We start from the raw sequence: 17,898 nt of genomic DNA on the forward strand, positions 1-17,898 counted from the left end.
TGGCTTTTTCTAGAGTCAAATCTGACCCTTGGCTCAGCAGCTTTTCTCTGACTTGTGGGAAACTGGTTGCGAAGACAATCCTGTCTCGGACCATTTCATCACTGTTAACATAGCCACACTGCTTGACGAGTAACTTTAACTCGGTCACAAAGTGCTCAAATGACTCCCCTTCACCTTGGAGTCTTTCATTAAACTTGTATCTGGCGAAAATGGTGTTCGTTTTCGGCATGAGGTACTGTTCAAACCTGTCGAGATATGTGGTCAGCTTTTTAGCTTCTTCATCAGACAGCTGCCATGTGTTATAAATGTCCCTGCCTCTTTCTCCTACCCACAGAAGAAGATAGCTGCACTGGGTCTCCTCGGGCTTGCCGCTTAGCGGGCCGCTAAACATTAGCTTCACATGTTGTACGAACCTCCGCCAGGCATCGGGAAGATTGGCTGAATCCCAGTCCATCCGTGGTGCAGGAACTCCCGACGAATCCATTTCGCTCTGTCAGTGGGCGTTTAGTTCGATTTACTCTGACACCATGTAATATTCTGTCTCAAACTTATGAATAACGTGTTCGTAATCTGCTTCGTGAGCCACCATTATCTTTATTGCCGCTCGTTCAGTTCAACATAAAACACACCCACTTTCGTGAAAACAAACACTCCCCGTTGCCACTACGGTGGACCACAAGGGACAGTAAGCACGGAGTGCAAACATTATCAGCAATACAACAAATATTTTCTTTAACTTTAAAGTATAATAAATATTTACACTTAAATGATGCAAATATCAATAAATGTTGGTATATGATGTGTTCAGGTGTTTAAAAATAATGTTATCATCTGTATTGCTGTGATTACTTCATAAACACACTCTGTGCAGTGAACCTGTGAGACAGGGTTTTCCTCCTTCCTGATTTTATTTTTCATATTTAGAAGACAAGCATTTTTCAGACCGTCAAACAAACTATCAGCACTGTTTCCTCCATGTGTGGATAACTGTGGTTCTCACTGTGGTTCTCTGGAGTGCCACAGCCTGAGGAACATTCCTGTAACCTCGACCAGGCCTGTGCTTCAGCAGGTGTGGCAGTAATCGGGCGTGGGTGTGGCAGAGAAACTGAACTCTTCAGAAAATGTCATATTTTTCACTGTAGTTTCTTAGTCTTCCCTGAGAACTTGAAAGAAGAATCAGCAGCACATTCTCACACAGGGCCAGGTACGTTTGGATTACCTTTCCCTTTAATAAACGAAAAGATTGTTTAAAAACTGATGGTTGTTTGTTTGTTTTTCTTGAACATGCTAAAATAATACAACAACAAGTCTCAGGAGCCTGAAAAGAAAAGCGTCTGGACTTCTTTAAGTTACTTGAAGACGTTTCACCTCTCATCCGAGAAGCTTCTTCAGTTCTAAGGTCAAATGGTGGAGAGTCCCAGATATAAACCTAGTGGGAGTTTCCCCCCACAGAGGGACAAAAGGACCCCCTGATGATCCTCTAATCGCCTGAGCCAAGGTGTGAAACTGGGTGTGGGTCCCAATCAGCCAGAGTTTTGGGTGAGCTCATTGTGAAACCTGGCCCCACCTTATCATGTGAATTCCTGAGGTCAGATGGCCCAGGATGTGAGTGGGCGTTAAGGCGTCTGGGAAGGATCTCAAAGCTGGATTATAGATATAATCGAGTTATATAGTTTTTAAAGAGAAAGATTTGGTCACAAATCGGGAAACAGTTGTAGCTTAAAGCTAAAATTACGGACATTTAAAGTCAAATTTTGGAAGTTGCATAACATAAAGAGGAGGAGTTGGTGATAATACAACGGAGTCCCAGCAGAGCCCTGGAGCCAGGCCCGGGAAGGGTGCCCGAGGACGAGCCTCTGGTGGCTGGGCCTTAGTCCATGGGGCCCAGCCGGGCACAGCCCTAAGAGGAGACATGGGCCCATCCTCCCGAAGGCCCACCACCTGCAGGAGGCGCCATAGGGGTCGGGTGAATTGTGTGCTGGGTGGCGGCCAGGAGCGGAGGCCCTGGCGGACTGACCCCCGGCTGCCAAGACTGGCAATAGGGACATGGAATGTCACCTCTCTGGTGGGGAAGGAGCCTGAGTTAGTGCGCGAGGTTGAGAGGTACCGGCTAGATATAGTTGGGCTCACCTCTATGCATGGCTTGGGCTCTGGAACCATTCTCCTGGAGAAGGGCTGGACTCTGTCTCAGTCTGGAGTTGCCCCTGGTGAGAGGCGGCGAGCTGGGGTGGGTATTCTAATATCCCCTCGGCTTGCTGCCGATACGTTGGGGTTTTTCCCGGTGGATGAGAGGGTTTGTTCCCTGCGCCTTAGGGTCGGGGAACGGGTCCTGACTGTCATCTGTGCTTATGCGCCAAGTGGCAGTTCGGAGTACCCAGCCTTCTTAGAGGCTAGGGCAGTGGCAGACCCCCTCAGACATCGGTGCGTTGGTGGTTCTTTGTGTCTGGGGGTGGGCGTCCGGGTACACACCGGCTCACTCCTTGGCGGCCGCTTATCGGGGCCTGGAGCCTGGGGCTCGCTCGGGCCACTTCGGAGGTGGGGTGCCCCCGGCCTCTCGGCCTGGGGCTCGGTCACTCAGGCACGGCTGGCTGCCGGCGGAGCTCACGGGCGCGTCACTGCAATCCCCCTGGCTTCTGCTCCGCGGCTGCTGAGTGAGCCCTCATCTGGGACTCTCCTCAGCTCTTTCCGGGACAGTGGCGCAGCTGCCCCTCTGTTGGTCTTCCTTGGTCTCTTGTGTTCTGGGGGCCTCTGGATGTCTGGAGTTTTGATCTCCTCCACACCTGCTTCACGCCCTGGAGGACGGGGCTGTGGCCCCCCCACACCCTCTAGCAGATTATTACATGAAGGAACCTTTTAAAAAAACAAAAAACAAGCGCGTCCATGCTCACAGGTGTACACACGGGTGATCACACCCACAAACTACACCCTTTTTGGCTCCTACCTCAAAGCACACTGTGTTCTGTTGATCTTATGTGCTGCACAATAATGTTTAACATTTAGTATTTACTGTCATATTCCCATATATCATTGTGATGTTGTTTATTCTATTACTCTTGTTCTCTTCTGCTTGCTTTCTTTTTTCTTTCTCAGCAGGTGATCCAGGTGATTGATATATGCATTTTTTTTTCTCTGCCCGTTCTGTTGGTTTTTGTCTTTTGCCCTTCTCCCCCGTCCCTCTTCTCAGCTGTTTCTCTTTCCCTCTTTCTTTCTCCCCTTCTTTCCCCCAGTCAAGTCTGTCCCGTATTCAGTAAGTGAAAATAAAATAAACAATAAAAGGTGAATCAAATGGACCATTACGGCAAGGCTGGGATGGTCAGTTTGGTAAAGTAAATCCGTTGGGCATCTTTCTTTGCCTTTAGACAACAATTCTGATGCAAAAGAGCCAAACGGGACAGGCAAAAAAAAAAAGAAAAAAAAAGGCTGCTGCCCCCGCGACCCGGCCCCGGATAAAGCGGATGAAGATGGATGGATGGATGGATAAATTGACTAATTAAATAATATTTTTTTTATTTTGTCATCACCTACAGACCCAGATTCAGTAACATGAAGTCAGATGCCTTATGCCAGCAATTCTCTCCCTCCAAACCCGCAGAAGGACCACAATTTTGCCACCTCCATGCTGCATGAGCTCTTGAATCCCTGCTCCACACTCAGCGCGATGAGCCTGACCCTGATAACAGACCTCATAACCATCTGTAGGTTTGATCTGCAGTCCAGTTTAGGTCATGCACTGCCAAATTCACCTGTCACTCAGATCAAAGTTGCTCCATGTCTTTTCTTCTGTCCTGTCAGCCCACACTAATAAGAGATGTCAAAGAATTTGTGTCTGCCTGTCAGTCTGTGCTCAGAATAAGATCACTAGCTGTCCTCTATCTGGGCTCCTCCCCCCCTTTCCCCATCACTTTGGATTTCATCACTGGACTACCACTGTCACCAGGAAACACAGTCACTCTCCTGTAACTGTTGTGTCCTGCCTAGCAAGAGCAGCAAGAGTACTGACAGAGACTCGGAAGAGAAAGGATATGTCATGGTCCCCGTACCCGCCGGCTGACCCTGTGTTAGGCAAAATGTTTTGTTTTGTTTTTTGCTCTCTCTCTCTCCTCTGCCGGGGCGGAGCTGATTACAGGCTCCCGCCCCTAGCCCACGCACCTGCGTCCAATCTCCACACCTGCTGCTGAGCTCCAGTAATCCTGAGCCTACTTAAGACAGTGGCACTTTGCTACTCATCGCTGGATCATTTAGCAATCTGCATCAGTCAACCTGTAGCTTAAAAACTAGAATCCGCGAGTTGTCGTTCTGAGTGTGTTACTAACTGAAGCTTCTGTGCGTAGATCTTTCCTGGACCTGTCCCTGCCCACCTCAGAATCCTGCGAGCGAGTGTGTGGAAGCGTGAGAGCCTGTTTGAGCCCCTCCTCTTCCCTCACGGACCCTGGAGCCCTGGACCCCCCTCGAGCACACTGTACATATATAATCTCTGTTTAACCCAGAATTGAAATTAAAAGTTTTCTGCTCACACAGAAGGTCTTGGACACACCTTGTCCCTTTCCTCTTCCTTTGTCATTGGCCATCAGTAGCACAGTTTCCACCAGCACCCAGTTGGCCAACAGGCATTTTTATGCCTGAAGCAACCCTTTACTTTGTGCTGGGACCAGTACCATGATCCCAGCACAAAGGGCCATAAGCCAGCTAGTAATTATATTACAGTAACTGTTATACTACTGTAGTTGAATTACAAAGGTTATTCATTTATCTGCATGCTAGACAGAGAGAAAAGGAAAAAATCAAAGGACAGGCATTGTTTTCCTTCTTGCACGCACCGCTGATTGAGGAGGAATATGGTGGCACAGTACGATTCAGCCTTTCAGGACTGAACTTCAACAGGCTGACGAGCAGCCAGGCTGCAGCCTCCATTTCTACATGCTCATTATTTTACACCAGAATCACCGTGGCGACCACTTTAAAGTCTGTTTGGGTTGATATGTAAAAGTTAAAAGTAACAATGTATGTGTGTCCTCATTAGGGTAGGGATTTGTGTTGGAGTGTGGCACTGGAGCCAGAGATGAGGCAAGTAACATACGGCAGTATTTTTAGGAAAAGTAGCAGCTAATGCATGTTACTTTACTTTTCTTTGTGTAACAATCTGAATACTGAACATCACTGATGAGGACCCAAGAAGATTTAAAAAATTAGAATATGGACTTAGAGGACTGATGATGCGTTTTTGAATGTTTTTGTCAAGTTAGCAAGAGCAAATAATTTGATCCAATTAGGAAGTGACCACAACTAAGAAGTACATTAGGCAGTTTACAGCAAGACTACTGCATCCAATGTTTTGGTCTACGCTTGGTGTTTGGATGTAGTGCTCTGGTCACCATGGAAACTCATTCCATGAAGCTAATCTGAAGTTTGGAGGTCCGTCGTGATTGGCTCTGCAGAAAGCTGGTGACCTACGTTCACTCTGCGCCTCACCTGCCCCCGCTCGCTGATTTACGTGGCCAACCACTTCATGGCTGAGTTGCTGTCAGTCCCAATCACTTCCTCTTTGTTGTGATGACTTCAACAGGTGACTGTGAAATATTTATTTGTGAGGAAATTTCACAGCTGGGCTTGTTGCACAGCTGACATCCTGCCACAGATCCACTCTGGATTTCACGGAGCTTTTTATTTACAAAGAAACATTTTATTTTTATTACACAGGAACAAAAATGTGTTGGATACTGATTCAGGGAGTCAGGTGCAGTTTGACAGCTGTCAAATTATCCATAAACTAATTTTAATCCATAATATGACCGACTGATGGTTGTGAATGAAAATAACTTCTTACAGGTCAGATGATCAGTAACTAATGATGATGATAACATTAAAATTGCTTTTCATATCACAGTATGACACATTGTTTCTCTTTCGCTGCTGCAACAGCAGCTCCCACTGCCGCTCCCAGTGCTGCTCCCACTGGACCCAGCACACTTCCAGCACCCGCTCCGATACCCACACTCTTCAAGAACTTCTTCTTTTTCTCTTCCTGTCCTCCTGCACCTCCTGCTTCTTCTTCTTCCACCATCTCTGTATCTTCTCTCTGAATACGTTCAGTCTCTTCTCTGACGGCTCTCTCAGCCTCCTGCAGCATCTCATTGGTGTAACATTTTCCTCCGTTGCTCTGAACCATGGTGTTGATCTTCTCCAGCAGCTCCCTGACCTGAGAGACATCCTCACTTCTGTTCTTAAAAACATGATATCCTCCACCACACTGACTGATGAAGCCGTGCAGACGCTGATTTCCATTTATTAATGTGTCTATGTTAGCTTCATTGTCCACATCATCTCCATGTGTGAACAGCACCATAGTATAATCTGCTGCTTCTTTTCCAAATATCTCCTGAAGGATTTTCACTGTTTCTTGTTCTTCTTTGGTGAATCTGCCAATCTGGATGACGATCAGGAACACATGAGGACCAGGCGCAACAAAGGAGATGCATCTAACAAACTGTTCCTTCACCTCCAACTCAGACACGGTGATGTCAAACAGGCCCGGAGTATCGACGACAGCCAGCGTCTGTCCTTCCACCTCTCCTGTTTCCTTCTGACACTCTGACGTCACTGAAGCAAAAGAGGATGTAGATTTAAAGGCTTTTCTTCCCAAGATGGTGTTTCCTGATGCACTCTTCCCAACTCCCGTTCTCCCAACAAGCACCATCCTGAGGTGAAGGTCCTCTGCATGTGCTGTGGAAGTTAAAGAGATGGCTGTCATTATTAGTGGGAGTCTCTCAGTCATCATGTGGAACAGTAAAATATAAACATGAGACTGACCTTCTGCTTCCTCCTGTACATGGATGACATCACGCTGTGTGTCAGGAGTGAGCGAGGCATCAACGTGTTGATCAGCAGGATCTACAGCGAGGACATCAGCATGTCATTCAGAGTGGATAAGGCTGCGTCCACGGGTATTTTTGAAAACTGAGATTTTCCGTTTTCATTTTAAAAAATAATCCCGTCCACACATAAAGGCAGAAATGGAGGAAAACGCTGCTATGAACATGCCAAAGCAGCAGGTGGCGCTATATTCCTAACCGTGTAGAAATGTTGGCCAATCAGAAGTCTAGAAGCCTCGGTGGGAAAAAGTAAACAAAGCTGGGGCATAGAAGCAGAACCGAGTCGTATGTGTGGAGGGACAGTAACTGTGTGTATATGTAAGCATTTAAACACTGCAGAGAGTAGAATTAACAGTATTGTAGAAATTCATTTCACCGAAACAATAACGTCAAAAAAGGCGCACACCTTTGACGCTGCGTTTTCTCCGTTTTTCTCGTCCACACGTAAATGCAAAAACTGAGTTTTCAAAAATATCCACCCTGGCCGGCGTTTTTAAAAATCTCCGTTTTCAGTGACCGAAAACGCCGTTTACGTGTGGACGAAAGGTGCAAACGCATAGAAAAATCTGCGTTTTCAAGAATACCCGGGTACGTGTGGACGTAGCCTAAGTGTGTCTGAGTGTTCTCAAAGAGAGGGACGGTGATCTGGACTGAGGCGTGGAGTCAGACCGTAGAATAAGAGATACCTGAGCATCCACAGGCCAACATGAAGAAGCTGCAAGAAGGTCCCCCCCACGTATCTATAGAGGCAGAAGTTCATGCTTCACCACTTCATGAACTTTGATGACATGAACTGAGGTTAAATGTACAGTTTGATTGTGGAACTGTTGTGTTTCGCTCCCACACAGTGGTGTCTCTGAGCCATGTCAGGCTGAGGGGTAAATCCCCAAAACAGTTGCTTTTTACTGTAAAGCAATAAAGGTGTTTAGACACACACTGAGTGAAGAAGAAACACCCAATGCATCATGGGAATCCCCCAGCAGCCTACGTCTATTGCAGCATAACTAAGGGAGGATTCAGGGTCACCTGGTCCAGCCCTAACTATATGCTTTAGCAAAAAGGAAAGTTTGAAGCCTAATCTTGAAAGTAGAGATAGTGTCTGTCTCCTGAATCCAAACTGGAAGCTGGTTCCACAGAAGAGGGGCCTGAAAACTGAAGGCTCTGCCTCCCATTCTACTTTTAAATACTCTAGGAACAACAAGTAGGCCTGCAGAGCGAGAGCGGAGCGCTCTAATAGGGTGATATGGTACTACAAGTAGAGATGGCACGATACCCCTTTTTTATGTCCGATACCGATATCATAAATTTGGATATCTGCTGATACCGATATGAATCCGATATGAATCCGATATAGTGTTTTTTAATCAACAAAACTGTTTTTTAAATATCTTGCTGCATTTTGTATAAGTTCATACTCAAGTTTAAAACAACAACTACACTAAAGCTATTCTGTTATACCTATATGCAAAAAAAATATTTCATAGTTCAGCAACACTGATCAATCTAATAAACTTAAACCTACACCATCCTCCCTATTCTGGTATTTTAAAGAGTACTTAGCGTAAATATTAAGCAACCTAACTAATAGGGTTCCAACTCCCAGCAACAACAAAAATAAATAAATAAAAAATAGGGAACCACCCCTCACGCGCCACCTCATGATGCTTAATCGACGTAATCAACCTTAATTTGATGCAGTGTGAAAAAAAATGCACAGAAATCAATTATTTTTCAAGAAATATTAAATAGATTCAACATCTTTCTTCAACAAAATTGCAGACTGCACAGATGGTACCTTCCCAAAGGAAAAAGTACTATAGCTTACTAGGGTATATATATTAGACTTAATAGTCACTATATACAGTAATGGACTTCTATTCATTTTACATCAAATTAAAACTTTGGGTGTTAGATAATTATTTATTAAAAGCTAGACATTTTAAATGAGAATAAGAAAGAAAAGTATGTCTTTGTGCCCCCTTTTCCCTGTTAATGCCCTATCGGCCCCCCTGGCTAAACTTTGCTAGATCCGCCCCTGCACAGTTACCAGCGTCAGCTACGTAGAAAAAGATCCTGGAGTAGAAAGTAATATTAAATAAATTCTAACAGCAGCTGATCAAGCTTAAACGTGCTGCTGTTGTTCAGCCGCTGGTTTCCTCTTTCTGGTGCAAAGTGGGCCAAAAGCAAACAAGAGAGACTCACGACAGAAAAGCAGCCAGAAGAGGCAGTCGCTCCATATATCGCTTGTTAAGCTTAACCCAGGAATGCTTTACATTCAGAGATGGACTTACACACTTGCTTTACTTCTCTCGGGATAACTTTGTCGGAGATGAAATGCCGGGTTGCTAGCGAAGCTCCAAATGCTATCCAGACCACCGACAGGTCCCGCATGCCACAGCCGCTCTATCACGTGATGCATACTGCTCCGACGTGCTAACGTTCTGAGGTGAGTTACGGCGTGTTGCAAGTTTTGTGAGGTGCTTTCGTGATATTTAATGGATCGGATTACATTTTTTATTTTTCTCCGATATCCGATCCAGTAATTTAGGTCAGTATCGGACCGATACCGATACGTAATATCGGATCGGTCCATCTCTAACTACAGGGTCATTAAGATAAGATGGGGCCTGATTATTTAAGACCTTGTATGTGGGGAGCAGGATTTTGAATTGATCAATTATTAAGTCATGTACTAACAGAGACTTGGAGGAGAGAGACCTAATATTTAATAATCCACATTTCACTGTTTTACTCTTTGGATACTGTATTGTTCTTTCTTTGTGATTGTTTATGTTTAAGTTGTTTGTTGCTGGTTTTTAGTTTGTTTTTGTCTGTTTGGGAGCTGACACAGTCTCTATGGAGATGGTTTTTTTTTGGGGGGGGGGGGTAGCAGGAGGAGAGAAGCTGCAGAGAGGCGTGTAAGACTGCAACTCTGCTTCCTGGTCCCAACTCTGGATAGTCATATTTTGGGGGGTTTAATAAATTTGTCCATATTTCTAGAAATGAGAGCTGCTCCATCCAAAGTGGGATGGATGCAGTCTCTCCTAACAAGACCAGGTTTCCTCCGTCATCGTTAAGCTGAGGATGTATTTATATAATTTCACCTGAACCTGCAAACATTATTCTGTGGTTATATATAAACCTATCTGGTCGTTAAGTCTAACGTCACTAGCCGTGTCTGGGTCTAAACTCCGCTGCAGGTCCATATATCAAACGATCACTGTGGCATTACTGAGAGTTGAAAAACTGTCTAAAGTCTTTCATCTTTAATAAAATGATCAGCGTTCTGCTCTACCAGGTGTAACAATTGAGTTTAACATCCAGGCATCCATGAAAACGGAATTTATGACATTTAACGGAGTTAGAAGTTAGCAGGGAGTTAGCTCGCTAGCTTCTATCTAAATACAATATAGCATGTCCTGACTGCGGGGTTTTGGAAACAAATTAAAACGTACAGCTCTGCTATCACTTCCAGCATAAATGAAGACAGAAAACTAAACAGCAGTGACGTTTGTAGGGTTACTGAAGTTGGGCTAGCTGGTATATAATGATGTGCTACGTGACCGCTAGCGACACAGCTATGTTAGCATAATATAAACAAGCTAACTTTTTTTCCACTCGATAAAAGTTAACGTGAGTGTTCTCGGTGGTCAGGAACAAATGTAATCGCATGGCAGGATGCTGTAAAAGGACCAAACTTCAGCCAGGAGAACAACTGAGATAATCCATCCACAATACGAGGTTAGTCATTCATATACTGCTGCATGGGCTGGGCTGTAGTTACATCCTAAGGTTTTAAAAACTGAGCTTATTCTTATATTCTATTTATCCCCTTTGTATATTTTATTTATATTTGTCTCTGTATTTATATATGTGTGTGTGTGTGTGTGTGTGTGTGTGTGTGTATATATATATATATATATATATATATATATATATATATATATATATATAACAATTCTGTAACTGTAACTTCGGTCGTTGCTGTGCTTTTTTTGGAAGTCGAATTTCCCAGAGGAACCCACCCGAGGGATTAATAAAGTTCTATCTTATCTTATCTTATCTTATCTTATCTTATCTTATCTTATCTTATCTTAAATAAATGATTAGCGGTAATAAAAGCCGAGGGAGGTCAACAGTGATCACTGACTGTTTTAGGAGCTTTTAGAGATTAAATAGAAGAAAATACAAAACATTAAACATGTTAACAACACAAAAGCCATATTAAACGCAGACTACTTTAGACCCGGAAGTAGGATTCGTCACGTCATCACTTAAAGACCGGATAGAAGTTAATGAGGGTGTATATATACTGAGATGAGTGCAACAGGTGTGGAAGAAAGCACAGGTAACATTACTGAGGGCAGAGAAAACTTGACTGAAATCAAACTGGAAATCACCTGAACTAAAACATCACATCGATCCAAACTATCACTGTCATAAAAAAAACGAACCACAATTAGCTCAACACTGAGAAGTTAGTCAAACTGGCAGAACAGCATTACTCTGATCATCTACAGGAAATCATTTAGAGTCCGTTTCTGTCGAGTCGGTGCTGCAGACACCTCTGAGCTTTCACTCCACTTTGTGGACACAGTTCACAGTCACCGTCCGTGGAAGCTCCGTCTGTCGATCTAGTGTATACACTCAGGGATGAAGCTTGAGTTATTGATTTGTCTCTTTAGTCTCTCGCGGTTTATTAAGAAGACAAATGACAGGCTGTGGTTGGTGTGCCTGTGTAACACAGACCTGTTCTCATCACTGCATGAACCACAAAGAACTCAGGTGTTGGTGTTTGAAACAAATAAAACAAAACATTAAAAAGCAACAGAGATTAAAGAGAGACTCGGGTCACAGGAATAACTCATCACAGCTCAGGTAAACTCTGCAGTTTCTCAGTTTCTGACTTTTATTATAAAAAGTTTGTCTGAACAGTAAATCAGAATAAAACTTGTAGATGTACTTACGAGGTAGTGAGCCGGCCATGTTGGTGCTGCTCAGGGTTAAAGCTGTGTCACAGTCACATGCCTGCTGCCAAAATGTTTTGCATGAGCTGGTTGTTGTACCGTGACGATCGTCCCTCCCTTTAAATGCAAGGTGCCAGACCTGTCCTACACACAGGAACAACACTCGGGCTGTGGCACCAAACACGGGGAAACAGCCATCAGTGGCTCTTTATGGGAATTATGAGAATAAATATATGTGCAAATATAAGAATGTATGTGCGTCACTATATATATATACTATATATGTCATGGCCTGCGCTGGCAGACCATGGGGAGGTGGGGAAACAGGACCCAGACGCCGGACTCTTCAGTGCAGACAGTGTTTATTTACAAGGTGGTGAAGTGAGCAACAATAAATCCCCCTGTGTCCCAGACTGCCGTTCCCGTCTTCATCCAGTGTCAGTGCTCTGTCTCCACTCCTTAGTGTGGTCCGTGGTTGCTGCCCTCTCGTCCCGCAGTTCTCCTGGGAAAGTAACAGAAGCAGCACCACTCAGTAACAAAACTCTAATTCACTGACTTCTAACTGGGAAACTAACGGAAGTCTCACGAATCGATCCAGCGTCAGAAAGAGCTGCACCACACTCCTAAGTAGCTCCTCCGACGAGGCTTGATCAGCTGCAGGTGTGTGCATCTTCCTCAGGTGTAGCCAGCCACCTGGCAGACCCACCAGGCCTGATGGTGCCTGTAAACCATCCTACCAGAAACACCCAGACCCATACATGGACCCATACACATACCTGCAAGCAGGGAAACCAGGGACAGCCACACAATACATCAAATGTACATATAACAAGTAATATAAATCCAAAACTGCTTATGGGCCCTGGGTCCCTCAGACCCCGGTCTCTGACAATATAAGACAGATGAGTCAATACTTCTGCCAACAGTGTATTTTGAGGTTAAAATGTTGCCTCTCTATAAGTTAACAGAGTAAACAAACTTGAGCGGTCGATGGTACTGACTGACGTTGCATGGAATGATCCAGTTATCAATCATGATGATTGATAACAAGACTAAAAGTTTTTGGTTGATGGCAGTTCGGCTAATATTTCCCCTAAAAGGAAACATTTGTGAGCCAGTTTCCAACCATGTGGCCTCCTCCCACGACTACAGGTTTATTTATGTGACTGAGCGTGGAGTGGTATACTAACCCACTGAGGAATCTGCCCTGTAGTCACTCTAACAAGTCATTAAGTGCTGATGTGACAGCTGGAGTGTTGTTCCTGTATGTGATATGGTGGCATTAAAGGGAGGGCCAATCTTCATGAACGCACAGAGCTGATGTCAATACGGTAGCTGTGACAGTTTTCACAATCCTGAGCAGCACCAGCATGGCCGGCTCGAAAGCTCGTAAGTACATCTACAAGTTTTATTCTGATTTACTGTTCAGACAAACGTTTTATAATAAAAGTCAGAAACTCCAGAGCTGCCTGTTTACCTGAGCTGTCAGTCTTTATTTCTGTGCCCTGTGTCTATATCTTATTTATCTGTTACTTTTTAAAATTTATGTTTATTTGTTTGAAACAACAAATCCTGAAACATGTGGTTCATGCAGTGGTAAGAACAGATTTGTTTTATGAACGTTTACAGCCAACAGAGCCTGCCAATCCACCCAGTCTTCACTTTGAATGGCATGGATGGATGGACAGACAGACAGACAGACAGACAGACAGACAGACTTTATCAGTAAATCTGATTTCGGGGGATTTCGATGTGCGGAGTAATCCTGTTCTGCCAGTTTGGTTGCTGGTTCTCGTAAACTTCAGGGAATTTATGGTCAGCATTCTCGTCTTTGTTTTGATTGATGTGTGATTGTTTTGGATTGTTCAGATGTTTAGTCATGAGTCATTTCCTGTTTTATTTCAGTAATCAGTCTTTATGTAATGCTGTAAATTTTACTTCCCCCATTCCTGGGTTTTCCTTCCTTGGTACTTCATCATCACCTATCCCTGATTCTGTATATGTAACTGTCCTAGTGTGACGAGCTGGTTGAGGGAGTCCCACTAATAACAGCAGTAATCTGTTTATCTTCTTCAGCAGTTGAACATGTTCCACACCTGAGGATAGTGCTTGTTGGGAGAACAGGAGTTGGGAAGAGTGCATCAGGAAACACCATCTTAGGAAGAAAAGCTTTTGAATCTAAAGCTGCCTTTTCTTCAGTGACAGCAGGGTGTCAGAAAATCACAGATCAGGTAGACTGTCAGATCCTGGATGTTGTTGATACTCCAGGACTGTTTGACACTGATAGACCTGAAGACGAGCTGAAGAGAGAGGTTGCCAGATGCATCTCCTTTGCTGCTCCTGGTCCTCATGTGTTCCTGATCGTGATCCAGATTAGCAGATTCACCAAAGAAGAACAACAAACAGTGAAAATCCTGCAGAAGATCTTTGGAGAAGAAGCAGCAGGTTATACTATGGTGCTGTTCACACATGGAGATGATGTGGACAATGAAGCTAACATAGACACATTGATAAATAGCAGTCCGTCTCTGAGTGGCTTCATCCAACAGTGTGGAGGAAGATATCATGTTTTTAACAACAAAATCAAAGATCCCTCTCAGGTCAAAGAGCTGCTGGAGAAGATCAACATAATTGTTCAGAGACATGGAGGAAAATATTACACCAACGAGATGCTGCAGGAGGCTGAGAGAGCCGTCAGAGAAGAGCAGGAGCGACTTCTGAGAGAAAATATATCGATGGAAGAGCAGGAAGCAAGAAGGCGTGCAGAGAAAAAGAACAAGTTCCTGAAGGCGGTGGGGATCGGGGCGGGAGTGGGAAGTGTGTTTGGTCCACTGGGAGCAGCTCTGGGAGCGGCAGTGGGAGCTACAGCTATAGCCGTGAAAGACAAAGAGTGTGTTACTCAGTGAATTTGATCCTTTTTTCATCATCTTTGTGCTGGATGGACTTTACTACGAGGTTACCTACTGTGGGTTTGGAGATGATGGCATACTCACGTCACTTTATAAGAACCTTGAACTTAAACAAGTCCAGATGCTTTTCTTTCCAAGCTCCTTGGACGACCCCGACCTGGACCACCGAGAACCTTCTCAGACCATCATGTTTACATTTCCATGGTCTGGTTTTGGTGAAGGACACAAACCTTCATGAACACACGGAGTCTCACTTTGTTCATTTCTTACTGTCAAAAACATGAAATTAGAAAAAAAATGGTTTATTTTGTTAACTACACTGGTCGACATCAAAGCCTGCCTGAGAGATAAAAGCCAAATATGGATGTGACTGGTTACTGTTTCCAAGATGTTTGATTTTAATCTTTAACTTTTCATCGGTTTACTTTGCTTCATATAATGTTTGACTTCAATTCAAACCTCAGAAAAAGCAACATTACATTAAAAATATTACTATGAAACATTAGTTCACACTAAAAAACAAATAAATAAAAAAATGTAATCTAGTTACCTCCCAGCCTGCCTGCAGGTCAACATGTGTGTAGCTGAGATATATACAGCTATATATATATATACAGTCTGCAAATATAATAAATCATTACTGTAGTAACCTTTGTTACAAAAACTAATGACATCGCTCTAACATTTACACAACACTGCCCTCATCAGGTCAGACTGGGAATGACAACCAACCAGTAAACTGTCATCAAAGACTTGAGCTGACACTGAGGTGTAGTTTATGTAGTTTACTGTCTGTAATTCACGTTTACCTGTTTGTGTTGATTCATTCAGGCCTGAATACAAATACGCAGTAATCTGATTACCTCAGTCTGTCACTGACAGAGCTGTGTGTGTGTGTGTGTGTGTGTGTGTGTGTGTGTGTGTGTGTGTGTGTGTGTGTGTGCGCGCGCAGCGTTTGTTTTGAAGCGTGTTGAAAGAAGAACAAAGCGTTCCTCTGTTGCATCTTTCCCGGCGTCTCTTCTGTTCCTCACATTAACGAGAGCTGTGTGCTGATTGGACGGCTGTGATTAAGAGAGTTTAAAACGCTGAAAGAAACGTCGACAGGGAAACAACCTTGAACATTAGAAATGGTTTAGCGGAGTTTGGTCCAGACTGTTCTGAGAGGAAACAGGAAACATGAGGACACGAGGACACGATGACGGTCTGAGAGGCCTTCAGGGAGGAGGCAGCTGATGGAGGTGGCGACAGGTAAGACTGATCAGTCAGCTGACGGGTTGTTTAGGTGTGGAGGTGGTGGAGGTGTGGTTTTACTCTGTTAGTCTGTCACACGACTGTTTTTATCACGATATCTCAACCGAACGATGGATCTGACAGCTGCTGACTGACGGTCGCCATGCCAACACCTCTGAATCCAAGTGCAGCCATGTTTGAGGGGGAGGTCATGTGACCCTGCGGTAGAGCGGGACAAAAACAGGAAACATCTCTATTAAATGTCAGCTCTTCACTTTAACTCTGCACAGATCTACAAACCTCTGCAACAAATACCACGAACAGCAAAATCAGTTTTAAAGCTGGAAGATCCAAATCTGACCTGAAAACAAAGCTCTTCATGCTGTTTGTAGGTCAAACCCTTTCTTTGAAAAGTAAGCTGTCAGGTAGGTGGTACGTTTCCTCTTTCTACGTCTCCAGAAAGAATGTGACAACCAATCACAGCAGGCTGTCCCTGCCGCTGATCCAGTCTAGCATCAGTCACACAGAGCGAAGAGTAAAAAGTGTTTCATGCGTTTCAGATTCTTTGAGAGGTTTAAAATTGTCTTCAGACGATCGCCGACGAGCTTTGGTCAGAGCTGCAGGAAGCAGCCTGCTGGCATCACGCCGGCGCTCACAGAGTTAAAAACACTGACTGGGATCAGCGTGTGGCCGATGCAAAGATCAGACAGGTGCGATGCATCAGGTGTTCCCTGCTGACATTTAATCTCCTCTGAAAGGTTAATCTGAGGCTTTTAATTTGGCGCAGGGCTTTTAATGTGAAAATCGTCAGACAGATGGAGCTCCGTCAGGCTGCTGATTAAAACAACAGCAGTTTATTATCAGCGACTCATTAGAAACAGGAAATGATTATCAGAAACACACCGATCAATAAGTCTGACCTCAGGTATGAATAAACAACCAGAGCTGAAGTTTGGATTTATTAACAATAATCAGAAAACAAGAGAGAAAAATAAAGAAACAAAAGGTAAAACAAATAAATCTATCCAAACAATAAAATAATAAATACAAATTTATTTTAAAAACATTTCACAGGAAAATGAACAAATAAAAAAAAACAGGCTTCAGGCTATGGCGTCTATCTGAACGGCAGTAAAGCCTTGAGCTCGACACACAACAGCTAAAGACACTTTCTGTTCGTACTCGCCCCAAAACAAGCTACTGCTCCAACCCAGCCAATCAGGATGCAGATTACAGAACACTGATCTAAACTGAAAACAACGAAAAGATGGACCAGACACTGAGAAGATGGAAGAAGCTAGCGCCCTGCGGACCGAGACGCATGTTCTGGCTGAACACTTCAACTGTGAGACGTTACAACATCCACCTTAGAAATAAAGGACAGAACTGGAGCGTTTCAGAGAGGCTCGCCTCAGCAGCCCCATCGAGTGGGACATAGGCTGCACGGCCAAAACATCCCAAACGGCCCAACCCGAGCGATCATCAGGACGAGGCGAGGTGACGAGAGCGGCCGCGAAGCACCACAGATGCCATGTGATGATTTTCTCTGCGCTGACGAGAGAAACCGGGTGAAACAGCAGCTCCTGTGGACTGATCTCCCATCACGGCAGCCGGCACCTCCTCCACTCCATCAGAGGTGGAAGAATTCATACGAAAGACCCGGAAACAAAATGATGGATAAATTCATGTCCACTCTGGAAGTGATGAACAACCTCAGCTCAGAGAAAATAACACGCTGTAGTCGTAGCTGTGCAGGCATGACGCAGGCATGACGCAGGCATGACGCAGGCATGACGCAGGCATGTAATATTTAATTCCTGTAAATGTTCTTTGGCTTCTCAGTTAATATGGTCGCAGTGAGTTTAAAGCTTTGAATTAACAACAGGATGTTTTTTCTGCTCCTATACGATCAGTAGCCAAACA

The 17,898-nt window shown here is 44.3% G+C and overlaps 2 protein-coding genes across 3 annotated transcripts; one reads left to right on the forward strand and one right to left on the reverse strand.

The window, feature by feature from the left end:
• Positions 1-5,601: 5,601 nt before the first annotated feature.
• LOC146700985 (GTPase IMAP family member 7-like) lies at positions 5,602-11,889 on the reverse strand. 2 transcript variants are annotated; one of them, XM_085471220.1, is made up of 3 exons: positions 9,161-9,378; positions 6,808-6,888; positions 5,602-6,720 (listed from the first exon to the last, which is right to left on the reverse strand). In XM_085471220.1, exons 1-3 carry the CDS (start codon positions 9,258-9,260, stop codon positions 5,879-5,881), a joined length of 1,023 nt encoding a protein of 340 aa, XP_085327346.1. In that variant the 5' UTR covers positions 9,261-9,378; the 3' UTR covers positions 5,602-5,878. The 2 variants fall into 2 exon arrangements, with proteins under 2 accessions (XP_085327346.1, XP_085327345.1); XM_085471219.1 differs by lacking the exon at positions 9,161-9,378 and adding an exon at positions 11,837-11,889 and having other exon boundaries at positions 5,607-6,720.
• Positions 11,890-13,206: 1,317 nt separating this feature from the next.
• LOC146700986 (GTPase IMAP family member 7-like) lies at positions 13,207-15,110 on the forward strand. Its single transcript, XM_085471340.1, has 2 exons — positions 13,207-13,225; positions 13,916-15,110. Exons 1-2 carry the CDS (start codon positions 13,207-13,209, stop codon positions 14,740-14,742), a joined length of 846 nt encoding a protein of 281 aa, XP_085327466.1. The 3' UTR covers positions 14,743-15,110.
• Positions 15,111-17,898: the final 2,788 nt, after the last annotated feature.

Source organism: Copadichromis virginalis, linkage group LG10 (assembly GCF_057382275.1).
Source record: "Copadichromis virginalis isolate Kocher_CV1m ecotype Utaka linkage group LG10, C_Virginalis_male_GT1.1, whole genome shotgun sequence".
NCBI lineage: Eukaryota > Metazoa > Chordata > Actinopteri > Cichliformes > Cichlidae > Copadichromis > Copadichromis virginalis.